The 26475-nt window shown below is 43.3% G+C and overlaps 2 protein-coding genes across 2 annotated transcripts; both read right to left on the bottom strand.

Annotated features, from left to right (window-relative positions):
• Nucleotides 1-231: 231 nt before the first annotated feature.
• On the bottom strand, nucleotides 232-11392 carry LOC132780237 (RNA-binding protein 42). Its single transcript, XM_060783831.2, has 10 exons — nucleotides 11184-11392; nucleotides 9822-9975; nucleotides 8425-8512; nucleotides 7244-7309; nucleotides 6465-6628; nucleotides 3877-4017; nucleotides 3481-3687; nucleotides 2922-3042; nucleotides 1853-2047; nucleotides 232-702 (listed from the first exon to the last, which is right to left on the bottom strand). Exons 1-10 carry the CDS (start codon nucleotides 11300-11302, stop codon nucleotides 590-592), a joined length of 1368 nt encoding a protein of 455 aa, XP_060639814.1. The 5' UTR covers nucleotides 11303-11392; the 3' UTR covers nucleotides 232-589.
• Nucleotides 11393-19558: 8166 nt separating this feature from the next.
• LOC137094822 (cytochrome c oxidase subunit 6B1) lies at nucleotides 19559-25788 on the bottom strand. The gene is made up of 4 exons (XM_067460688.1): nucleotides 25681-25788; nucleotides 22818-22930; nucleotides 21849-21949; nucleotides 19559-19798 (listed from the first exon to the last, which is right to left on the bottom strand). The coding sequence occupies exons 2-4, from the start codon at nucleotides 22921-22923 to the stop codon at nucleotides 19745-19747; spliced, it is 261 nt and encodes an 86-aa protein (XP_067316789.1). The 5' UTR covers nucleotides 22924-22930; nucleotides 25681-25788; the 3' UTR covers nucleotides 19559-19744.
• Nucleotides 25789-26475: the final 687 nt, after the last annotated feature.

Raw genomic sequence — 26475 nt, 5'->3', positions numbered from 1 at the left:
GTCACTGGTCAAAGTAAATCCATGGTAAAGTGGTCCATTGTCAAAACAAAGTTGGAAACCACTGATCTACTGTAATTGGATTTAGTCCATTAGCATAAAAATCTATCTGTATACACATTGATTTTTTTAAACAAAATTTTCAAAAAAACTCACAACAAAATAAACAGGAGGTTTTGGGCAGAAAGAAAATAATGCAATGATTCAAACAAAATAAAATCTGAGCCAATAAACTAAGCAAAAGGCTACATGTATATTTATTCATTTACAACATTGTTGCCTGCAGAAATTGTTGGTGACTGGGAAATATTCCCAGCAGTGACTACTGGTTGTGAGGCTCCTCCGCATGAGCCTTGAAAGCCACTATTTAAGTCTATAGAGATCTTGGGAGACACGTGTGACGTCACAGATTTTCCGAAACATGGAAGGCCTCAGACTGGAAGGCAGCAAGAGTGCCTCCAATCTTCAGTTGGCATCTTCCCTGTGATGTTCATCTTTCCCAGCAGAGGGCGAGGCTAAACATCTTCAGAGATGCCAGATATTGGCAATTTTGGGAAGAGGAAGCAAAATAGATGCCACCATCTCTGCTTGGTTACCTCAGTCCAAGTTTCTTCTTCTCCTTCTGTTTTTTGCGCACAATATCAATGTTACGATCCTTCCACATGCTTTTACGTAATTTGATAGGCCGACTTCCAACATACTTTCCTGCCATAGCAAAGGGACAAAAGAAAAGTAGGTTCAGTACGTAGGAAAGTCCTTTTGAAGCCTACTCATAGGTAGTGGCCATTTCAAACTATTCCCCAAACCGCCTCACAATAAACTCTATGGCCTCACAAGGAATTTGTTTTATACTTTATTGTTGTTGTTTATTTTATTGCAATTTGTATTTTTGTACTGCAATTTGTTCTTTGGGCTTGGCCCATGTAAGCAGCTCCCAGTCCCCATTGGGGGAGATGGTGGCGGGGTATAAATAAAGTTTATTATTATTATTATTTGATAAAATCATTGATTAACCTCACAGTACTAGTTCACATACTATGTTTTGCCTGTACAAGCACCAGATGTTTACAGCACCAAAGGGACAACTGAGTGCTCATAGTTCCCAAAGGTGGATTAGCTGCAAGTGAGCTCAAAATATTTTGGATATGGTCTTCATGCCACCTTCCCCAGCTTTCATATCTAGGCAGTTTGAGTCTGTAACCAACCCTGCCTTCTCAAGTGGGAATAATGTAATCATAAGAAAGACCACATGGGCCTCTGCCATGCAGGAAAAGCACAAACTATCCCTGAGAGATGGCCATCTCTCTGTTTACAAGCCTCGAAAGAAGGAGCTTCCACCACACACCAAGGCAGTGAGTTCCACTGCTGAACAGCTTTTACAGAGAAGGTTCTGTATGTAATACCACACTGTTGCTCCATGATGCCAGTATGGACCAGGCAACTGGAACATGAAGTCTATTATTTTGCTTCAAGCTGGTGAATATGAAGCTGGGTGAACTGAAAAAAGGGGCCAAAGAAAAGTCCCCTTTCTGCAGCATAGTGTCCTAAAAATATGTCATATGAATATGGGTTAATCTAGTGGTACATTTAGCCCAGTAATTGCAACTCTGATTGACAGCAGCTTTATAGCATTTTCAGATAGAAGTTTACACTGTCATCAGCTGCTTTCATTATTTTACCAATAGCAATGAGGACAACTGCATGCAAAGCACATCTTCTACCATTGAGTTTTGGCGTTTTCCCATTCTTAGCAAATTGTGAGTAGTCCCTGCATTGGGAATGATGTGAGCAATTTGTGTATCTCTGCCTATCCGTACCTCACATCAAGATTTAATAGATCTGAATATCATCTCACCATTCATCTCACGCATGGCCCGGACGTAGTCATTTGGATCTTTGAAGCTGACAAAACCATATCCTTTCGTCTTGCCGGTGCGTTTGTCCCGGATGACCTTGGCCTTCAGAAAGGATGGGTAGCGACTGAAGGCGCGCGCAAGGATGTCATCATTCACTTCATTGCCCAGGTCCCCACAAAAGATTCGAAAATCATCTGACAGCGAAGAACAAAGAATAGAACCCCTGAACACAATGAAGCTGGGCTTCTTTGAGCTCGCACCTTCCACAAGTTTCTAACCCTTGAGATTACAGGCAGTTGTCAAAATATATGAAATAAAAGCAAGCTGAGCATGATATGTCTAGTTCCATTTTGTGAGTATGTTATACAAAAGATATGTGGATGATTCTCTATCACTAATGTTTAAAAAGTGTCAGATTGGCTATTTATTCCACATACAACAGAATGACAAAGCAAGATTTTTTTTTGAAAAAAAACCCCTGGCTTTTAACCACACTTAGAACATAAAAATCAGGGCCAGAAGCAAATTAAGAAGAAATATCAGGTGGAGCAGTAAGTTAAATTGCTTAGGTGCTGGACTTGCTGACCTAAAGGTTGGCGGTTCAAATCAGAGGAGCGGAGTGAGCTCCCAGTATTAGCCCCAGCTTCTGCCAAGCTAGCAGTTCAAAAGCATGCAAAGTGAGTAGATCAATAGGTACCACTGCTGTGGGAAGATAATGGTGCTCCATGCAGTCATGCCAGTCACATGACCTTGGAGGTGTCTACCGACAATGCCGGCTCTTTGGCTTAGAAATTGAGATGAGCACCAACCCCCAGAATCAGGCACGACTGGACTTAATGTCAGGGGAAAACCTTTACATTTACCTAACATTCAACATGTACTTGTACAAGAGTAAATTACTTCTGCAAAGAGTAAATGGTCTCTTGTAGAAGTAAATATCAATACTTTTTACTTGTACAAGAGACTATTTACTAAACACCAAGCTTGAGTAAATGGCCTCTTGTACCTGTAATAGGATTTCCCCAATAGTACATTCCACTATCCAACATGCACCAGCTAAATACATACCAGGATCCCATTCAAGTAGGCTGGGATCTTCCCAGCATGTCCCAGCAGCGGTGCGAATGCAGCGCTTCAACTTCTCCTGTTTTGTTTTCTTCTTGTCTTCTGGTGTACTCTCTACTACAGGCTATAGGGGCAGAAAGAAATGGTGATTAATTCATACAATACTACCAAGATCTCTTTTCACACTGGAATTCAATGCCACAAGTGTGATTATGGCCACTAGCAGAAGGGCTAGACCAGCTTTTCTCATGCTGAACCCCTCCCAATTGTGTTATCCTATGTGTTTAGGATGGGATCACCATTCTCAAGCAGCACGGAAATCACAGTCTACTATATCAGCAGGACAATCCTAAGTTAGAGAAGGCTGAAGTAGAAAAATGCAGGGCATATAAGGTGATTGCTGACAAATTTCAGCTTATACTTGATGAAATTCCTTCTACGATGCAAAAAGTGTTGTTGTATTTTATTAATATGTTTTCTATTGTTGTATTTTACTAGTATGTATTTCATATGTTTGAATAAAAATAATTTACACACAAAAGAAGCAGCCACCACTAATTACCTCAACAGGCACAAATCCTGCATCAGTTCCTCTGGGCCGCTTCCCTCGTGCAGGCACCAAGTCATGCCCACGAGGAGGGGGAAGGCCCCGCACCTCCACCACTGGGGCTGGCTCCACTTCTGGCATGCTTGGACCAATCACTGGTTCCTCTGGCCCAATGGGTTCCTTCTCCTCCACCACAGGTGGTGGCGGCTCTCGGTGCTCTTCCTGAAGATAGGGGAGGAAGAGAACACAGCATTTTGGTCACTGGGAATTTTTTTGTAGATACTCCCACAAGGAACCACTTGGCACAAGGATCTCAAGAAGGTGGTTATATATCATCCCACATCACAGAGTGGTGGGAAAAAATGTCCACCTGATAGATACCATTGCAGAATCATGGGGACATTCACTGACCTCTTGCTTCTTCACTGGTGGGGCAGAATAAACAGTAGGAGCAGCTTGTATGACAGTGGGGTTCACTTTTGGAGGGGCCACCACAGGTCGAGGAACGGGCACCAATGGAGCCAAAGGGCCAACAGGAATCCCTGGCCCAACCTAATACAGAAGGAGACAGCAATCAATATTGCACCCCTGTCCCATTGAAGATAAACAATCCATAAAACTTGTATCTCACAAATCCTTCTCATAGTTTAAACCTTAAGTCCAAATAAAGAGGTTACATGGGTGAAGAAAAGAGTATTAAGAGAGAAATAAGGATGCTTCCACTACTAACCTGTGACCCTTGGTAAAAAAAAAAAAACTTCCAAGGAAAAATGACTTGATACAGCAAAAACACTGCCCATGGGTGCTTAAAACCTTATATCCCCACAAAATGAGTGGCCCTATACATCACCAGAAGTGCAAAGGCAACTCTCACATGAGCTATCAAATATTGGGGGCTGTGCTGTCACACCCAGGCTGCCTTAAATGTCTTTAGTGCTATTTATTTATTTATTTCACATATTTGTATCCCACCCTTTTCACCCCAAAGGGGGACTCAGGCCAGCCTTACATTAGGAAGCAATTCAATGCCAATATATATAAATATAAACGAATACAATTAAAACCATACAATTAAGCATCAATTATTAAAACATCAATTAAAATCACGTAATCCAGACTGTAGTCCAAGGTCTAGCTAACTGTCAATTCTATCAGTCTGTTATACTTATTCCACTTTTTTTTAATTTGGCCATTAATTTTTTTTTAAATCTGTAATACACCCATCAATTTCTTCCTGAACGCCAGGAGGGATGGGGTCGATTGTATTTCATTTGGAAGTGCGTTCCACAGGAGGGGCGCTACAGCCGAGAAGGCCCTGTCTCTTGTCTCCACCAGCCGCATTTGCGATGTTGGCGGGAGCGAGAGCAGGGCCTCCCTGGATGATCTTAAGTTACGAGGTGGGACGCAGAGGCAGATGCGTTCGGACAAGTAAGCTGGGCCAGAACCGTATAGAGTAACTCCCTACTGCCCACATTCCAAGGATGACCCAAACAACTACCGTCCGGTCAGCCTCACGTCGATTCCGGGCAAGATTCTGGAAAAGATTGTTAAGGAAGCGGTCTGCAAACACTTAGAAACAAATGCAGTCATCGCTAATAGTCAACATGGATTTATCAAAAACAAGTCATGCCAGACTAATCTGATCTCTTTCTTCGATAGAGCTACAAGCTGGGTAGATGCGGGGAATGCCGTGGATGTAGCGTACCTGGATTTCAGTAAGGCCTTCGACAAGGTCCCCCATGACCTTCTGGCAAGGAAACTAGGCCAATGTGGGCTAGGCAAAACTACGGTGAGGTGGATCTGTAATTGGTTAAGTGGACGAACACAGAGAGTGCTCACTAATGCTTCCTCTTCATCTTGGAAAGAAGTGACGAGCGGAGTGCCGCAGGGCTCCGTCCTGGGCCCGGTCCTGTTCAACATCTTTATTAATGACTTAGATGAAGGGCTAGAAGGCATGATCATCAAGTTTGCAGACGACACCAAATTGGGAGGGATAGCCAATAGTCCAGAGGACAGGAGCAGAATTCAAAACGATCTTGACAGATTAGAGAGATGGGCCAAAACTAACAAAATGAAGTTCAACAGTGACAAATGCAAGATACTCCACTTTGGCAGAAAAAATGAAATGCAAAGATACAGAATGGGGGACGCCTGGCTCGAGAGCAGTACGTGTGAAAAAGATCTTGGAGTCCTCGTGGACAACAAGTTAAACATGAGCCAACAATGTGATGTGGCGGCAAAAAAAGCCAATGGGATTTTGGCCTGCATCAATAGGAGCATAGTGTCTAGATCTAAGGAAGTAATGCTACCCCTCTATTCTGCTTTGGTTAGACCACACCTGGAATATTGTGTCCAATTCTGGGCACCACAATTCAAGAGAGATATTGACAAGCTGGAATGTGTCCAGAGGAGGGAGACTAAAATGATCAAGGGTCTGGAGAACAAGCCCTATGAGGAGCGGCTTAGGGAACTGGGCATGTTTAGCCTGAAGAAGAGAAGGCTGAGAGGAGATATGATAGCCATGTATAAATATGTGAGAGGAAGCCACAGGGAGGAGGGAGCAAGCTTGTTTTCTGCTTCCTTGGAGACTAGGACGCGGAACAATGGCTTCAAACTACAAGAGAGATTCCATCTGAACATTAGGAAGAACTTCCTGACTGTGAGAGCCGTTCAGCAGTGGAACTCTCTGCCCCGGAGTGTGGTGGAGGCTCCTTCTTTGGAAGCTTTTAAGCAGAGGCTGGATGGCCATTTGTCAGGGGTGATTTGAATGCAATATTCCTGCTTCTTGGCAGGGGGTTGGACTGGATGGCCCATGAGGTCTCTTCCAACTCTTTGATTCTATGATTCTATGAGTACTTGTTTGTTCCCCTAGGAAAACCTAATCTGATTCAACCTGATGCTTTATTCAGTAAGCAGTCTCAACATGCCAGGAAAGCTCAGTCCATCAAACATATCCCTATCATTTTACTTTATCTTCCTTTTCCCCCAAAGGTACTCACAGGAGGACCAGGTCTCATAGGTCCTATGCCCCCTAAGGGTGGCCCAGGCGCTCTCTGCATTGGTGGCCCCATTAACATTGGTGGGCCCTGGGGACCTGGCATGGGAGGTCCTACCATGGACTGGTGATGAGGAGGAGGACGCATTGACAGGGGCCGAGGACCACCTGGAAGAAGAAAAAACATTACTCAATACGCATAATGCTGATGAATAAGATCTATTCTAAAATCCTGGAATACCTGTTGTTGTAGTTATTTTTAAAAAGTAATTAAAGTGATTTCAACTGAGAAGTGCTTTCCACTGGTTGTTTGATAGCATGATACAATGTTCAGCAGCTTAAAGCTGCCTGAAACTGAAAGAGAAGCAATAGTTTGCTCCCTCCAAATTTCAAATGACCTGAAAATCATCAAGAATTTTGTAAAATCCTTCAGGAAGAGCCTGATTTCCACAGAAATGCCAAGACCATAAAGGCTCCTGGTTAGTTTGGGCATAATATGAACCCATTGTTAAGGATTTGCAACTGTGGACAAGTTGGATTTTACTCCATCTTGTCCATAGTTATTTATTTATTTATTTATTTATTTATTTAGTGTCAAAGGCATTGCGTGAATAACTGATAAAACAGAGGAAGCACAAGCAGCTAAATAATTCTAAACCAAAAACGGATGAGAGCAACCCCATTGTCTGAAGCTTTAAACAATTCTTCCTCTGTCCATAGTTATCAGGTCTCCTAAACCAAGCTCTTGAAATACAGCAAAATATAAATAATTAGATTGCTCACCAGATCTCTGCAAGACATGAGGCACAAAGGTTGGGCGGAGGATAGGAGGCCGTTGTGGGGGAACAGCTGAAAAGGAACAAGATTGAATTCAAAACCACATTGGAACATCCTGCATCCACTAGCACAGGGACGTCAAACTCATTTTCATCAAGGGCCACACAAGCCTTATGGTTACCTTCAAAGGGCTGTTGAATCTATGGATGGCAAATCCACAGATACAGAGGACTAACTACTGGTATATATTTTTACATAGTGGTTGGTGTGCTTTAGTTTTTACCCAAATTGAGTTCCCAGATGTTACTGAATGATAACTCCCATAAGTTTTTATTATCTGCCATGTGGACTGAGGATAAAAGGAATTCCAAACCAACTGCACTCATGGCTCTGAAACTGGCGAAAGATGCTATGATTCTAAGCCTTATGGTTACCTTCAAAGCGCTGTTGAATCTATGGATGGCAAATCCATAGATACAGAGGACCAACTACTGGTATATATATTTTACATAGTGGTTGGTGTTCCTTAGTTTTTATCCAATTTGAGTCCCCATGTGTTACTGAATGACAACTCCCATAACTTTTTATTATCTTCCATGTGGACTGAGGATAAAAGGAATTCCAAACCAACTGCACTCATGGCTCTGAAATTGGAGAAAGATTAAAGGACATTTTTAAAATCAGACATTACATCCACGAGCCTTATTTACTGAATGTCTTGCAGACAGCTAAGATGTGGGTGACAAAAAGGCACCAAAGGAGTCTTCTGCACTGCCAGGCCACCAAAGAATCTTGATGATACACACTTGTCTACTATTGTGTCCCGAACAAAGCTGCATTGGAAGACTTGCAGCTATTTGATTAAGATTTCTAGTTTTTTTTCACATGAACTGATCATATTTGTAATTTTATACATCTACTTCACATGTTTTCTTATTTTAAATTTTGCTTTTTGCTAACAACCTTGGATGAGATATACAATTTAAAAAATAACTCCTCAACAAAATGGGACTAGTTACAGAATGACCAATAAATGATGGTTATTATGCATTAGGTTACTAAGCTATTTAATTTTTCTATTCCAAAACACAATGGTGAAGCTAGCAACTGGAGGCATGAGAAAAACAAGGATATTTCTTGGCAAGACTGGCTATAAAAGTATGGGTTCAGAGAGGTATTGGTCATACTTGGGCCCACAAATGGCACTGGAGGAGCCACAATTGGGGTCACTACTGTGGCTGCAGCTGCTGCTCGAGCTTCCAGACTTTGTTGGACCTGGAAGACAAGAAAAAATAACAACAATGAAGATTATCCAAGTGAGAACAGGTGCTTCTTCACAATTAACCCTCCCCATTCCTGCATGCAATGAGCTCATTGCCCATTTCCTGCTTTTGAGTCTGGCAAGGGACCTTAGAAGACTAACCAGCTGCTAATATCACAATTTCACTCCATGTAACTTAGTGGGACTTTTTTTCACCAATGATTCTACAGGTACTTTCATTTCCTGTTCTGTGGGGAGATGAGAAACCTATGCACATAGGCACACATATGATGGCAAAAGTATGATGGCTGGGACCCAATGCCAAGACAGCACAGCGAGTGAGAGACGAGGGTGGAACAGAGTTGTGGCAAGATAGCTCACCAGGAAAAAAAAAGGGGGGGGGGCAACAAACAGCCAAGCATAGTGCTTAAGACTATCCAGATATTGTATGCAAACACGTTCAAAAACATAACGTCTTCGCTTCTCTAATTCTGACCCACGTCACGCAACCAGCATTGGGTCCCAGCTATCATATGATGAACAGAGGTCCATGAAGAAGGTATAGAAAGGAGAAGCTTTTATTCTAATCAAACAATTTACATTAAGCAAAAGCATATCTTGTACATAAAGACATTGTCTTTTAAGTGTTAGAAAAACAGCCTAAGTTATATTTAGGTGAGGTTAGAATATCATAAGCTTTAACACAATTAGCTGAACGTTGATAGTCTACTCACGAGCTAAAAGATATTCTGGGGTTTGGACATTCAGGTGAAGCTTCTCTAGGAATGTAAGGAAGGCCACCCTTCCCCATCTATCCACCAGTCAGTTTTTATATACCTCACCCCATGCCTCATGGCACCCCAACTTTTTATAAACATTCACCTCAAAGCATCTAGAAGCTTCCAAGCCAGTCAATATATTGTTCCTCCATGATGCTGGCACTCCAATAAATGTAACTTAAAACCAGTGCACCCATAATCCTTTGTCTAGCTGGAGTAAGTCTGCATAGCCTGTGGCCCTCCAGGTCTTTTGGACTTCAGCTTCCACAATTCCTGACCACTGGAGAAGCTGGAAGCCACAGGTTGTGCAGGCCCGACCTAGAGTATAGACTATACCTTCCACTGTGTTGCCCAGACAATAGGAGAGCTCATTATCACACTGCACTATAAGAATCGAAGCAGCTAGATCAATGTAAAGCCTCTTCTAGTCCAGAATTCTGTTTCACACTTCAAAACAGACACTTCTTCTGTGTCAAGGCAGAATCTTCAACAAGTGTCCTGGATTGAAAACACACATCCGAATACATACTTCATGCATGCTTACCTGTCGGTAGGTGTTGGTGGCAATGATGGGGCGAATGACAGGAACTGGGGGCACTGCAGACACGGCTGGGACAGCCAGAGCAACTGGCACAGCTTCTACCACTGGAGCAACTGGAGGCAAAGAGACTGGTGCTCCCAGCACTTCCTGCTCGAACCTGTACAAAGTAATATTTAGCATTGATACTATGTATTTAAACATTCCAATCAACATTCATTACTGGCTACTTGCTATGATATCTTGACTTTTTAAAAAAGAAAATGCTTCACTGGTAGTCAGGGAAGCAAGCTCAATTTCCCAAACAAACAAAAAAGCTCAAAGAAGTCAACTACTATAATCACAACATAGTCCACCTCAGTGGTTGTGTTCATACAGTGGAAAGAAGTGAATGCATAAGAAATGGGGCTACAAAGTGGAATCCATGACATGTGAGTGTGGAGAAAAGCAAACCACTGACCACCTGCTGCAATGCAACCTGAGCCCTGCCACATGCACAATGGAGGATCTTCTTGCGGCAACACCAGAGGCACTCTAAGTGGCCAGATACTGGTCAAAGGACATTTAATCAACTACCAAGCTTGCAAAATTTGTGTTTTGTCTGTCTGTTTGTTTATTTGTTTTGTTAAAAATGTAATACAACTGTCTGGTTGCTCCTGACACGATAAATAAATAGTGGGAAGAAGTGAATGCATATACCATTTTTAACTCCACATTAAAGGGCATAAATCCATGAAATAGAAACAAGATATTTATGAGAGAAAATCTATTTTTCGAACATTAAACAACACTTGTTATTGCTTGTATTGTTATGTTTGGGCTCGGCCTCATGTAAGCCGCACCGAGTCCCTTGGGGAGATGGTAGCGGGGTACAAATAAAGTATTATTATTATTATTATTATCTCTCCATGAAGATGCTGATATGATGCTGATGAAGCAGTTCTCCCAAATGGGTGGCTAGATAAGGAAGGTAGATATTTTTCTTGCTCTTTTATATAAAATAAGCCAAATAAATGGAGGAATTCATAAAACTGAGATCAACATATGTCAAAACTTCAGAATATGGATGATGATTACTATTTAAAAATAATTAATTTCCATCTACCTAATACCATTTCTGCACTCATGGAAAAATAGCTTATGCTAACTTTATGGTACAGATTCCTTTTTTTGTTTCTTTTTGGAATTTAGGTTGAGAACCACTAATATAAAACTACACGAAAAAACACTGTCAATACAAGGAATCAAAACACACGCAAAAGGAATCTCGTTTTGTTGGCGAAAGACGAGCAGGACGGCGACGTAAAGGCCCCGAGGCGCCGGCCTGGCTTCCCCGAGGACCCCTCTTCCCATCCCCGCAGGACTCACAGTGCCATCTCGGCCTCCATTTCCTTCAGTCGCTCTTCCCCGCTCTTCCCGCCGCCGCCGCCTCCCGGCCCCATGGGCCCGGGCCCAACTCCGGGACCAGGAACCGCCGGGGCTGCCATGGCTAGGCCTCCGACGCCGCTCAGAGCCCCTCAGAACGGGACTGCTCGCCAAGCGAGGCTCTTTTCCGGCGCACACATGTGATGTCACTGCGCTCCGCCACTCCTTTTACTAGTTATGGGAATACGTCAGAAAACAGAGCGAACTTCCGGTTGCTCTGAACGCGCACCGCTACAGGATGTTCTTTTGGACTTCAACTCCCAGAAGCCTCAGCTGCCTTGGCCAATGGTTAGGAATTCTGGGAGCTGAAGTCCAAAACCCTAGAAGGCCCTGTAGGAAAGGCCAGGCGACGTCTCTCCTGGTATTTGGGCTTCCAACTCCTAGAAGCCCTATAATAATAATAATAATAATAATAATAATAATAATAATAATAATAATAATAATAATAATTTCATTTATATACCGCTCCATCTCCCCAAGGGGACTCAACGCGGTTCTCAAGTAACATTACAAAACATACAAAGTAAAAACAACATAACCATAAGATTAACAAACAAAATATAAGCATAAAAATTGCCGCCATAACACACATATATTAAAAATAATCCTGCCAGTTCTAGGCAATTAAAAATTTAAAAGGCCTAGCCAAGATTTGTGCAAGCCCCAAAATTCTAGGGGGCCCGGGAATTAAGTGCAATGCTATGGCAGGCAACAATAATATTAGGTAGGGGTCTGTGGTTGTTCATTCCGAGGCTCATTAGAGGAAAGAATCTGGGTAACTGGTAGGAAGAATAAGGCCATATTAGACAATGTGTGGGGCTGAGTTAGAACTGGTCATTTTCAAAGGCTTGTTGAAACCACCAGGTCTTCAAGCTCTTACGAAAGGAGGGGAGGGATGGGGCCTGTCTTATTTCCCCTCGAAGGGCGTTCCAGAGGCAGGGGGCCACCACTGAGAAGGCCCTCCCTATCGTCCCCATCAACCACGCTTGAGATGGTAGTGGGACCAAGAGGAGGGTCTCCCCAGATCTCAGAGCTCGTGCCGGCTTATTCAATGGTCAGGAATTCTGGGATATGGAGGCGCAAACAGCTGGAGGGCCGCAGTTAGCATTTCTGCACAGTGCTAAAGCTCAGTAGGAACTATGCTGATGTGCTTTCCTTCTCTTTCTGCTTAAGGCCCAAGTGGATTCAACATCCAGTGGCTATTTGTGTAGAACTAATTGGTCAAATGCACCTTCACCAAATTTTGGAAAAATTGAAGCTCAGGAGAAGCCCATAGGAGTTTAGAGACATTAAAATGTGTTGCCCTTTAAGAAAAATCAGGCATTAAAACCAACCAAACTGTATCTCAGTAGGAAATATTGTACAGTTCATAAACCCTGCCATTTTAATTTTATCGTATCAGGAGTAAATCAAGGATACAGTTGTGATGTATTTAAAAAGCAAACCACAAAGTTTGAAGACTTGGCCTCTGCGCATTAATAGAACTCTATCAAGGGCCACAAAACCGCATTATTGGCCCGAATGCTGATGCAACAGAGAAAAAAGCACAGATAGACTTGTTTATTTATCGTATCAGGAGCGGACCAAACAGTTGTATTGTATTTTTAAAAACCCACAAAGTTTGCAAACTTGGCATTCTTTTAAATGTCCTTTGACCAGTAGCTGGCCACTTGGGAGTGCCTTTGGTGTTGCTATAAGGAGGTCCTCCATTGTGCATGTGGTAGGGCTCAGGCTGCATTGTAATAGGTGGTGTGTGATTTGCTCTTTTCCACACGCGCATGTCATGGACTCCACTTTGTGGTCCCATTTCTTAAGGTTGGCTCTGCATCTCGTGGTGCCATTGAACTTAAAAGACAGAAAGGGAGCAATTCATGGGCTGACATAAGGAACAATGACTTTGTTTCAGACAGAAAGCATCTTACAAAGCTATTTTTTCCCCTTCTATAAGGCTGGAGTTTAAAATGCTGAAAGAAACATTAACAACTTTAGATATGCTGGTACCACTTTGATGGCTGAAAGAGAGGAGCTGAGGAGCCTTCTAACCAAGGTAAAAGAAGAAAGTGCAAAAGCTGGGTTGCAGATAAACATAAAAAACCAAGATTATGGCAACCAGACTGATTGATAACTGGCAAATAGAAGGAGAAAATGTGGAGGCTTTGTATTTCTAGGTGCAAAGATTACTGCAGATGTAGACTGCAGCCAGGAATTCAGAAGACGTTGACTTCTTGGGAGGAGAGCAATGACCAATCTTGATAAAATAGTGAAGAGTAGAGACATCACACTGGCAACGAAGATCCGCATAGTAAAAGCAATGGTATTTCCTGTAGTAAGCAACAGATGTGAGAGCTGGACCATAAGGAAGGCTGAGTGAAGGAAGAAAGATGCTTTTGAACTGTGAATAAATGTCATGAATAAATAAACAAATAAAATAGATCCTTTTGAACTGTGGTGCTGGAGGAAAATTTTGAGAGTGCCTTGGACCGCGAGAAAATCCAACCAATCCATACTTGTCCTGCTATCTCCTCGGCGTCCTCTTGCCGTCCCGTATTGCCTCTCGGCTCAGAAGGACCAGCTCTTCTTCGGAGCCTAGTTTCGCAGGCAGAGGCCCGACTGCGACTTTATTTATTGACAACTGGCCTGCAACTGGCCTAGCGGCTCCTCCACTGTGGCGGATTGGTTGTGTTGTCATCATGGTATTGTTATCATTGTGCTGCTCAGACTGATTGTGTTGACCGTTGTTGTGACGCTGCTATCTTGTGTTGAACGTGCTTTATTACCATCTGCTCTGCTAAGATCATCTTTACCCGAGACGGCCAAGAAGATCCGGAGACCTGGCCCTGGGTGCCGGCTTGTTGTTCCACGGGCCCAAGGACCTAGGCCCTTCGGGACGAATTGTCTGTCTTGTCTGAGTAGTTGTGAACTATTTATAGTAGACATTCCTTGCATATTGAGCACGTTAGAACCATCTCAGCCTATTTTGCCCAGGTCACCTTAATCTAAGCACTTTAGTCTGCTAAACCTTATATCATTACCATATCTTTCCACCACCTTATTGAAAACTGCCGCCATCGCATGTGATCTCCAACATCTCACTTGCCAACCATCAATTTCCGGAGAACTGTGTTGACCATCTTTTGGCCCCAGTATTTTGGCATTTGGGCATCTCGTTGCTCCAATTTCAGATAGAATCTTAGATAGACTGTGTTGACCATTGCTCTAATTCCGTCTGTGTTGACCTTGATTGTGTGGACCATCCCTTGTTTATTGCTAATTGCTAATTAATTTAACTCCATGACCAGTTGGTTACCTTGTGCACTTTACTAATTGTTGATCTTGCACTTTATGCCATTAGCACTTTAAACGACTTTTTGGTGCATTTAGCCAACTACAGCACTTTAACCTTGATTGTATAGCTAGTACTGATGCAGGCCTCCATGACGCTTTTTAGTTAATACCTTGGGTTATTAAGCCATCGCATTTATATTGTTGTTCTATTGTATTGTGTTAAAACACCATCCGTAATTTAACAGCGTAATCCCTGCTCTAACTGTGTGTAACTTCTACCACCCATGCTTCCATCTGCTCCTTGGCAGCTGTTGACTTGGCTGCTAATTGTATATGTGGGTAAGGATAAATGGAATAGTGCGAGGGATCTTGAATATAGCTTAACGGGACTGAAGAACACTTGGAAGGATAAGCTATGGCAAAATGCAATTATAACATGGTATGCAAACCATAACGATCCCTGGCTTATTAATATAAGCACCAAAAGCGTCATGGAGGAGGGAGAGGCTTCCGTTAACCGAGGAGCCCCCATAGAAGTCGTGGTGGGGAAGGGGAGATATGGGAAAAGGAGACCTTTAATTCGGCCTAGGGAACGCGGAACAACTTTAGTAATCCCAAATCGGTCTCCTGATACGGTAAGTAGGTGTAACCAGGATGGCGGTCCCTCGGGATTGAAAGTGGTGCTGTTGAACGCCAGATCTGTCAACGGCAAAACAACTGTCATCCAGGATTTAATCTTGGATGAGCGGGCAGATCTGGCGTGCATCACGGAGACCTGGCTGGACGAAGCTGGAGGTGTAAATCTGACCCAGCTTTGTCCACCCGGGTTCTCTATGCAGCATCAACCGAGATCCGGAGGGCAGGGAGGCGGGGTTGCAGTAGTCTATAGAGATTCTATTCCTCTGACCAGGACCCCCATCCCGCAGTCAACAAATTTTGAATGCGTCCACCTGAGGGTGGGTGACCGGGACAGATTAGGGATTCTGTTAGTGTACCGTCCACCTCGCTGCACTACAGTCTCCCTACCTGAGCTAGCGGGGGTAGTCTCGGACCTGGCATTGGAGTCCCAGCGGCTGCTTGTGCTGGGGGACTTCAATGTCCATGCTGAGGCTGCCCTAACGGGAGCGGCTCAGGACTTCATGTCTACCATGGCGACCATGGGTCTGTCCCAACAAGTATCTGGCCCCACCCACAGTGCTGGACATACATTGGACTTGGTTTTCTGTCAGGGATGGGAGGAAGGTGGCGGTGTTGAGGAGTTATCCATCTCTCCGTTGCCATGGACCGACCACTTCCTGGTCAGCTTTAGACTTACTGCGCCCCCTAACCTCCGCAGAGGTGGAGGACCTATTAAATTGGTCCGCCCCAGGAGGCTTATGGATCCGGAAGGATTCCTGACGGCTCTTGGGGATTTTCCCGCCACCGCGGTTGGTGATCCTGTTGATGCCCTGGTCGCTCTCTGGAATGGGGAGATGACTAGGGCAATAGACACGATCGCTCCAGAACGTCCCCTCTCAAGTAGCCGATCTAAACCGGCCCCTTGGTTTACTGAGGAGCTGGCGGTGTTGAAGCGAAAGAAGAGGGAACTAGAGAGCGTGTGGCGTTCGGATCCGAGCGAGTCAAACCGAACACGGTTTGTGGCCTTTTTAAGGTCATATGCCGCGGCAATAAGAGCAGCTAAGAAAACTTTCTTCGCGGCCACTATTGCGTCTGCAAAGAACCGTCCGGCTGAACTGTTCCGAGTTGTCAGAGGCCTTTTAAAACCCACCACTCAGGATGGGTGCCCTGATGACTCGGCTGCTCGCTGTGAAGCTTTTGCTCGGTTCTTTGCAGACAAAGTCGCCTTGATCCGCTCTGGACTGGACGCCGCATTAACGGCAGTCTCTGAGGATGTAACACGAGCATCTGCTTGTCCGATTTTGATGGATTCATTTCAATTGGTTCAATACGAGGATGTGGACAAGGTGCTTGGAGGAATGAGAGCTACCACATGCATCCTAGACCCCTGCCCATCCTGGCTTCTAAAGGAGGCCAGAGGGGGATTGGCCGAGTGGGTTAAGGTGGTGGTTAATGCCTCCCTTCGGGAAGGCATTTTTCCAGCCAGCTTAAAGCAAGCTGTAATAAAACCGCTGTTGAAGAAGCCATCACTGGACCCCACTCAATTGGTAAACTATCGGCCTGTTTCCAATCTTCCCTTTTTGGGCAAAGTCATGGAACGTGTGGTGGCCTCACAACTCCAGGCATTCTTGGTAGACACGGATTATCTAGATCCGGCACAGTCTGGCTTTAGGCCGGGACATGGTACCGAGACAGCCTTGGTCGCCTTAGTGGATGATCTCCGTCGGGAGCTCGACAGGGGGAGTGTGTCCCTGTTGGTGCTACTCGACCTCTCAGCGGCCTTCGATACCGTCGACCACGGTATCCTTCTGGGACGCCTCGCGGGAATGGGTCTCGGAGGTACTGCTCTGCAGTGGCTCCGGTCATTCCTCGAGGATCGGTCTCAGAAGGTGTCACTGGGGGACTCCTGTTCTACCCCACAACCTTTGTTTTGTGGGGTTCCTCAGGGTTCAATACTGTCCCCCATGTTGTTCAACATCTACATGAAGCCGCTGGGCGAGATCATCCGGAGTTTCGGGGTGCGGTGTCATCTGTACGCAGATGATGTCCAGCTCTGTCACTCCTTCCCACCCGCTACTAAGGAGGCTGTCGAGGTCCTGAACCGGTGCTTGGCCGCTGTGACGGTCTGGATGGGGGCGAACAAATTGAAATTGAATCCAGACAAGACAGAGGTGCTCCTGGTCAGTCGCAAGGCCGAACAGGGTATAGGGTTACAGCCTGTGTTAGACGGGGTCGCACTCCCCCTGAAGACACAGGTTCGCAGTTTGGGTGTGATCCTGGACTCATCGCTGAGCCTGGAGCCCCAGGTTTCGGCGGTGACCAGGGGAGCATTCGCACAGTTAAGACTCGTGCGCCAACTGCGACCGTACCTTGGGAAGTCTGACTTGGCCACGGTAGTCCACGCTCTGGTTACATCCCGTCTTGATTACTGCAACGCTCTCTACGTGGGGTTGCCTTTGAAGACGGCCCGGAAGCTCCAACTAGTCCAATGGGCGGCAGCCATGGTATTAACAGGGGCTGGGCGCAGGGAGCACACAACTCCTCTGCTGTACCAGCTTCACTGGCTACCGATTAGCTACCGAGCCCAATTCAAAGTGCTGGTTTTGACCTTTAAAGCCCTAAACGGTTCTGGCCCTACATACCTATCCGAACGTATCTCGGCCTATCAGCCCACCAGGACCCTTAGATCTTCAGGAGAAGCCCTTCTCTCTATCCCACCTGCTTCACAGGTGCGGCTCGTGGGAACTAGAGATAGGGCCTTTTCTGCGGTGGCCCCCCGGCTTTGGAATGCCCTCCCTACTGAATTAAGATCAGCGACCTCGCTAATGGCATTTAGGAAAAAACTAAAAACCTGGATGTTTGAGCAAGTCTTCAATTGACCTTCGTCGTGATGTTTTATCTGACCATGGATTAGCAATCAAGACAACGAATTGGATGACGATTTTAACTATGAGATGTCCCGATCTGTATTGGTGGCCCAATACTGCGTATGTTTTTGTATGTATTCTTAATTTTAATTTTTATATGCTTAAGTGAATTGTATTTTTTAACATTGTATATTTTAACATGTTGTAAACCGCAATGAGTCGCCGCACAGGCTGAGATATTGGCGGTATACAAGCATACCAAATAAATAAATAAATAAATACTTCAGGAAATAAAACCCAACTGCTCATTGGAGGGAAGGATATTAGAGGCAAAGATTAAGTACTTTGGCCATATAATGAGAAGACAGGAAAGCTTGAAGAAGACAATGATGCTGGGGAAAATGGAAGGAAAAAGGAAGAGGGGCTGACCAAGGGCAAGATGGATGGATGGCATCCTTGAAGGGACTGGATTGACTTTGAACAAACTGGGGGTGGCTATAGCTGACAGGGAGCTCTGGTGTGGACTGGTCCATGAGGTCACAAAGAGTCGGAAGCAACTGAACTAATAAACAATGAACAACAACATACAAAAATAGATTCACTAATTAACAAAATAATTGATGTGTTGGAATATGAGCTATAAAGACACACCAACCTTCCAAAGCAATAGATAATAATAAGCTTCATTAAAATGTATGGAAACATTGATCTATCCAGAATCCACTGATCCCAGGACTTGCTTCCAAGTACTCATGAAATATGCCTTACAATACATTCCTATACATTCCCTACAGACTATGTTTACAGCTTGAACAGTTATACATAATTAAAGTATTACTAATTGATCCTTAATTTCAGGTACCACTAGTTACTTCATCACACCAGAGAGAAAAATCCACTTAAAATCCTGCAGAATTCTGGGATTTGTAGTTTAGTGAGGCTGTTAAAGGCGCCTTCCTAAACTACAAACCCCAGAATTCTGCAGGAAGCAGAAACTGGATTTTAAGTGGATTTTTCTCTAGTGTGATGAGGTTAGGTGTTCTCAAATAGTATGATTATAGGATTTTGCTGTTGAATCAGTACTACTAAAAGTAGCACGTAAAGTAAAGGTTCTCTTCCAGATAACATCACATAACAGTTTTATCCGGATCATTAAGAAAAGGGGAATTCATAGGTGTTGTTGCCTGCTTAATGATTCATACAATTATAATAACATATCCAATAAATTCTCAGAACTCTCTACTGCCTGTGGGAACTGATCAGCTGCAAGTGATGGCTGACCCTGAGGAACTCAGCAATGCTCCTAATCCAACAACACCCAGCAGGTTTCTCATGTATAGGTTGTCTGAGGAATCTTATGCAGTGGAAATGGAGGCTTATGTCAAGTGCAGGAGCAGAATATGGTGCCCGGTGGGTGGGGGGTGGGGACCAGCTGCTGATCAGTAAGTTATACACATGACTTTTGAGGGATGTCCCAGAAACTTCAAACACTGCACACACCAAGAGGCCCAATGATACAAAGTTAATTCACTGATCCACAGACACAGCCACGGTTTTATGCCTTTAATTAGAATTTGTCACATCCAAGACTGGGTACTATTGATTAATGTTAGATGCTGAAGTGGAAAAGACCCAGAGAGATACTTCAGTTGATCCTTCAGAGTCATCACACGGAGGAGACTCAGCAGCAAAACAGTGTCCTGAAGAGGAGAGCAAATGGCAGACACAAGACAATCAGATCTTGCCTGGGAAAGTCCCCGCTTCTATACGTTCATCCCAGGAATTGACCTGCAAAAGACCAAGAAGCTTCTTTCATCATCAGTCCTATTGTCAGGAATACTACAGTGGCAAAGTGGCTAGAACTGCAGAATTTTTTTTTTTAAACTACACTTCTGCTACTCTCGTCGATAGTTGTTAGGGTTTTGTTTGTTTGTTTGTTTTGGTAATGTCAATCTTTATCGAGGCCTGTGACCAGGCAATTTAAATAAGAAAGGTTCAGTTATGTTTTTCTTACAATCACAATAGATGAGGCAATAAAGAAGAACACTGGTTCAACTGCCCCTGAGCCACAATGGGCACATGCAATCAAGAGATTTTCCAATAAGCAGAGGGAAATGAATCAAATCCTGTGAATATGAAGATGTTGATGATTAGGACCTGGAAGTGCCAAAATACCACTTGCTGGTTTGTATACATGACATACCCCGTTAATTAGTGTGGAATCGGTAATCTGGCCAAGATGGTGTTGATATTTAGTATTTAGGATATGTTGCTAAAATGCTGTCTTAGCTGTTTCAATATCCAATGAGCTAAGATATCCAGACAGGAGGCAGTACCACTAGTTTTTAATTTACCTCATCCTACATGCTGGTTTTGAGTCTACATTGACTCAAAAACAGCATGTAGACTGAGGTAAACCAAAGCTAAAGGAAAAAAGATAAACTTCAGCAAAGTGGAATATAGTAAGCCAGGCTCTTGTTTCAACCTTCTGAATGCTGGCTTCTAAACACAGGATTGTATTTGAAATGCAGCAGGGAATGAAGGATGGTATCAATGATTTAGATCAAAACCTTCTGAATTAGAAAAATTGGAATAGGGATCCAATTGTGAACCATATAGAAGGTGATTAATGGTTTGGCCTCAAGTAACTTAATTACTGCTGGCACATAACTTTCGCCTCGGATGTGGAAATAGTTTAGTAGGGTAGAGGTACTCCTGTGAGCAGACTGGCTTGCATAGTACTAAACATGTGCCCTCTAGCTATTATCAGCTTGAAAAACAACACTCATTTGGACAACTTGGAGTGTTGTATGGCTTCTGAGCTGTATGGCCATGCTCTAGCAGCATTTTCTCCTGACATTTCGCCTGTATCAGTGGCTGGCATGGTTTTTTTTTACTTGTTTGATCTATGATTTATAAACCATCTATATGGATTTAGCTTTCTTGCAAAGACAATAACCTTAGATTTCCAGTAATTAATTCATAAGAGTTCCTTATGAAAGCTCTGGCACAACAAAATTGCCTTGTTTGTTAAGGATAGATTGCAGAAAGTTCACAAGATGGCATTTCACAAGACACTTCTGCCCCCGATGTGGCTACTAGGCCTACTCTCATATTTCAGATTTCAGTCCATTTTTGGCTCATAAAAGGACCACCAGATTTATTTATGGCTATATATTATTTGCCTCAAACCGTTCAAACATGAAAAAATGCAGACACATTATATTTTAGGAAAACTGAACAAACTAATGTAAAACAAAACAAAATATATAGCTTATTTTTAGTATTTTCATCACTTTTAACTCCTGTGACGACATTCAAGGGGCTTGAAGGGCACCTGAACTCTGACCCTCTTTTACTAAAATAAAGTTAGAATACCAGTGGCTGTAAGTAGCAACAGGAACAGACTGTTGAGAATTTCCCAGTCCCTCCTTCACCCAAAAACTTCGGAGGAACATCCAAATAGTCAATTTCCTTTGCTTTGTAGTTATGCGGTACAACTTTGGAATTGGAGAAGCATTATTTTTAATCCTCTTTCAATAATGCATCATAACATAGGTTTCTCTTGCTATTTGCAATAATGCTAAGTATACAAAATTCTGACTCTACATATGGAAAGCTTATATCAAACTGGAGCATAATATTGATTCCACTCCTTTGTCATTTTTAGTGATGTAAGACACTCTCAACAATGCAAATGGCACTGGAATGATGGTTAACAGAAGCTCATCAGAAAACAGACACAGAAATACGTTAGGCACCAAACAGATCCCCTATTTTTGCCCCTTTTCTCTCACACACATGAATTCCTGGTTACAGTTTAGTTCTATTTCCTTACCCAAGAAATAGGGCAAAGGGACTTGTACACCCTTTTGTACCACTGGCAAACATAAGGATCTTGTCCCTTGGCATTCATGGCTTTTTCACAACGATGGAAATCTATAGAGAAAGAAAAAACAGCTTATAGAAAGGAAGGAAAGTACACTACCACTGATTCTACTTGAGACGTTGCTGACAACACATAATTTTAAATTATGGTGACCTAGGTTTTGATATGTGTTTTAATCTGTGTAATTTTGTCTTCTGTGATATGTTTTATATTACGGGCTTTATATGATTTTTTGATTGATCTGTGTTTGTTTGGAAATTGACTATTATGTTTTGTACTGGCATTGAATGTTTGCCTTTTTTTTTTTTTTTACTTTGGAAGCTGCCCTGAAACCCCTTGGGGAGAGAGGGCAGGTTAAAAATAAAGTATTATTATTATTATTATTATTATTATTCAAATAAACATATTTTATGTCTTTCAGTTTAAGTAACCTGATGATTCACATGGTAATGATGAAATCAATTGTGCTACTATATTAGTTCTATACATTTGCTATTATTAACTCATATACACTTGCCATTTATGAAGGAATTAGTCATTAGAAAAGTAATGACTACGTCTGATTCAATGGTTTGACATACTGATTCCACAGTCCTGAATTTAGTCATGAAAAACTCCTGTATTTTATTTTACACTTGCTATTTGTCCTTGAAATAACCAATGTTGCTACTGGCCTGGTAGCTATGCTGTATTTTTCTACTGTACTCACTTCACTATTTGATTTTAGATTCCCAGCTAGAAGTTTCCCTTGCACAAGCCAATGCGAACTTTGTATGCAATATTCAAAAAATAATTATTTCATAATCTAGACTTGTTACCAGAAATGTGTCAAAAATCTTGGTTTCTAACAACTCAAAAATTAGAACAGCTGACATTCTCATAAGAATGCAAATATTCATACACATGAACTATACGAACCCAGATAGTTTTGCCAGCAGTTCCGTGTTTGGTTCTGATTGGGGAACCTGCTATCAAAGGGAGCTGTCTTGTAGTTCTCCAGCTTGGTCCTGATATCTTCAGCCATATCTTCTCTGAAAGCAAAATTGACATAAGCAAAACTAAAATTGCTGAGTTTTACAAACTCTGTCCAAGAGAATGATCCAAGATTCATGAGTATAGGGCAGATCAGGAATCTGTTAATAATTTTTAATAAATGCATACATAAAAGTACTTCTTGTGAATGGATCATGTTCCCCAGTAGTATTTTTATCCTCAAGCAGCATTCCAGCAACTTATGGCAGTATTCATATTACATGAAGCAAGACATTGCTTACAAGCCATTAGATATCTGATACATACATACATACATACATACATACAATTAATCCCATGATATGAGCCCAGGTTATATGTTTTGAACTGGATTGTATGAGCACCCTTCCACACTGCCTTTAACCCAGGATCTTATCCCAGATTATCTGCTTGAAATTGGAATATATGAGTCCCCACTGCTAGATAACCTGGGATAAACAGATAATCTGGGATCAGATCATGGGATAAAGGGGCAGTGTGGAAGAACTCTGAGTCTACACTGCCAGATAATCTGGGATAAGATCCTGGGATATAGGGCAGTGTAGATCCAGTCTGAGAAGAGTACTCAAACAGCACATATGCACTGTACTGTACAACATAGATATTATATAGACCAGTACTCTCCAAAATGGTGTTCTCTCAAATAGTGCCACTCTGTGAGCTTTGGGACACCAGTGTGAAATAAGTTTCCAACAAAGGGGTAAAAAACAGCTGCAGTTAAACTGTGAGACCAGTCCAACACTTTAGAAAAATAAAGATTGCTGGTCCCCACATCGGATTACACTTACACAGACCATATGATATCAAACATAATACAAACAATGCAATACATAGGATAATACACAGTCTGCCCTCCACATTTGCTAGAGTTTGGGGTGCAGGATATTCTTTTCATCACTTGGTAGCAATGGCAGCATTCAAACTGCTGACTTCATACTGAAGTAATTAGCATTATATTTTGGTCCTTTTCTGAACACCTTTTATCAAAATTATCAAAGTCCTTCTTATACACGATATAAGAAAATGGAAACAGCTTCAGTGTTGTGCTTTTTAAGTGAATGTGAGGCCAACACCTCTCCAGGGCTTTGGATGGATTCTTAAAGGTGTGCCTTTGCTGGTGTAATTTGCACACTTATTAGGATGATCTGCCACCTTTTTTCCCCCTGCAGATCTTAAACAAGGAAATGGCTGCCAGACAGAATGAAAGGCTATGTTTCTTTCCACAGTGTGCAAATATAAATGAGGGAGAGGTTCCCTGTCAAATACAGAGAATTTAAATTTTTGCATGTTTTTCACAAACCCAGACTAGGTACTGTGTTTTAAAGTATTTTAAAGTTTTATTATATGTATATGTTTTTTTAAAAGTTGTATTGTTTATATGTTGTATTGTTGTATATTTGATCCCCTGGTGGCACAGCGGGTTAAACCACTGAACTTGCTGACCGAAAGGGAGCAGGGTGAGCTCCTGCTGTTAGGCCCAGCTTCTGCCAACCTACCAGTTCAAAAACATGCAAATTTGAGTAGATCAAACTTCCTGACCCTACATCCTGTTCAGCAGTAGATCTCTCCGCCTCGGAGTGTGGTGGAAGCGCAGAAACAGAGGCTGCATGACAGGGGGTTGGATTGGATTGCCTATGTGATCTCTTCCAACTCTATGATTGGATGATTAGTTTATTTATTTATTTATTTATTTATTATTTCGGTCATTTCTACCCCGCCCTTCTCACCCCCTAGGGGGGACTCAGGGGTTAACTACTATAACTACTACTACTCCACTAGGGCAGGCATGGGCAAACTTGGGCCCTCCAGGTGTTTTGGACTCCAACTCCCACAATTCCTGAGGGGGAAAAGGAAGGGGCCTGAGGCTGTTAGGAATTGTGGGAAGGCCCATGTTTGCCCACGCCTGCCCTAGTGGAGTAGTAGTAGTTATAGTAGTAGTAATCTTATATAAATAAAAATGTCATGTTCGTTTGTGGGATTAACAGAACTCAAAAACCACTGGACGAATTGACACCAAATTTGGACACAAAACACCTAACAACCCAATGTATGTTCTTCACTCAAAAAAATTGATTTTGTCATTTGGGAGTTGTAGTTGCTGGGATTTATAGTTCAAGTACAATCAAGAGCATTCTGAACCCCACCAATGATGGGGTTGGTGGGGTTCAGAACTCCCATGACCAACAGAAAATACTGGAAGGGTTTAGTGGGCAGTGTCCTTTGGTTTTGGAGTTGTAGTTCACCTTCTTCCAGAGAGCACTGTCGACTCAAACAATGATGGATCTGGACCAAACTCTACACAAATACTCAATATGCCCAAATGCGAGCATTGGTGGAGTTTGGGGAAAATATAACCTTGACATTTGGGAGTTGTAGTTGCTGGGATTTGTAGTTCACCTACAATCACAGAGCATTCTGAACCCCACCAATGATAGAATTGGGCCAAACCTCCTAGACAGAACCCCCATGTGGGCCATAGCAACGCGTGGCAGGGGACGGCTAGTAATAATAATTATAAATTATTTCCTATTTCAGCTTTATAGCAATTTCTAGTACGCCTAGGTATAGCTGAACGCAAGATATTCAAGGCTCGCTTGGAGCACAAAGGCCCGCCGGGCAAGGAAGGCCCCAGAGTCGCAAGAGGAAGACAGAACTGCGGGAAGTGAGCCGGAAAAGCGCTTCGGGGCCTACCATGTCTCCCCCCCCCCCCCTCTCTCCCTCTTTCCCTGCCTCTTCCCCGCCTCGTTACCTGACTGCAACGGTCACCACTGCCCGGCAACTTCCTCCTCAAAGTGACTTTCAGCCGAGACCTGACGCACACAGCAAATACCCCGGAACGAAAAAAAGAACGCTAGAACGTCCCCGGAAATGGCGGGCACGGAGGACAGGAAATGGCTTCAATCTCAAGAGCGGCCGGACGCCAAAGGAAACCAAAATGGCGAAACAAGCGAGAGGGATGGAGCTGCGTCGGAAAGGGCGGGCACAACAGAGAAATGGGCCCTGTCGCTTTAAGGCAGGCATGGGCAAACTTTGGCCCTCCAGGTGATTTGGACTCCAACTCCCACCATTCCTAACAGCCTCAGGCCCCTTCCTTTCCCCCCTCAGCCGCTTAAGCTTAAGCGGCTGAGGGGGAAAAGGAAGGGGCCTGAGGCTGTTAGGAATGGTGGGAGTTGGAGTCCAAATCACCTGGAGGGCCAAAGTTTGCCCATGCCTGCTTTAAGGATTTTCTGGACTTCAACTCCCAGAAGTCCCAGCTGCAGGAGGCAATGATTAAGGCAGGCATGGGCAAACTTCACCCCTCTAGGTGTTTTGGACTTCAACTCCCACAATTCCTAACTGTCTACTGAATATTACTGTGATTCTCAACCTGTGGGTCCCCGGGTGTTTTGGCCTACAACTCTTAGAAATCCCAGCCGGTAATAGTATGATAGCTGGGTCCAGAAGCGCCAAGCGTTACGGAGGCCACATCACTCCTTCAGAAGCGCTGTTTGCACAAGAGAGATTTATTGTAATGTAAGCCAGGCTGGAGACAGATTTATTTATT

The sequence above is a fragment of the Anolis sagrei genome, chromosome X (genome assembly GCF_037176765.1).
Source record: "Anolis sagrei isolate rAnoSag1 chromosome X, rAnoSag1.mat, whole genome shotgun sequence".
NCBI classification, from domain to species: domain Eukaryota; kingdom Metazoa; phylum Chordata; class Lepidosauria; order Squamata; family Dactyloidae; genus Anolis; species Anolis sagrei.
Note: the sequence above shows the minus strand (reverse complement) of the source record. Positions and strands in the feature narration are given on the sequence as shown.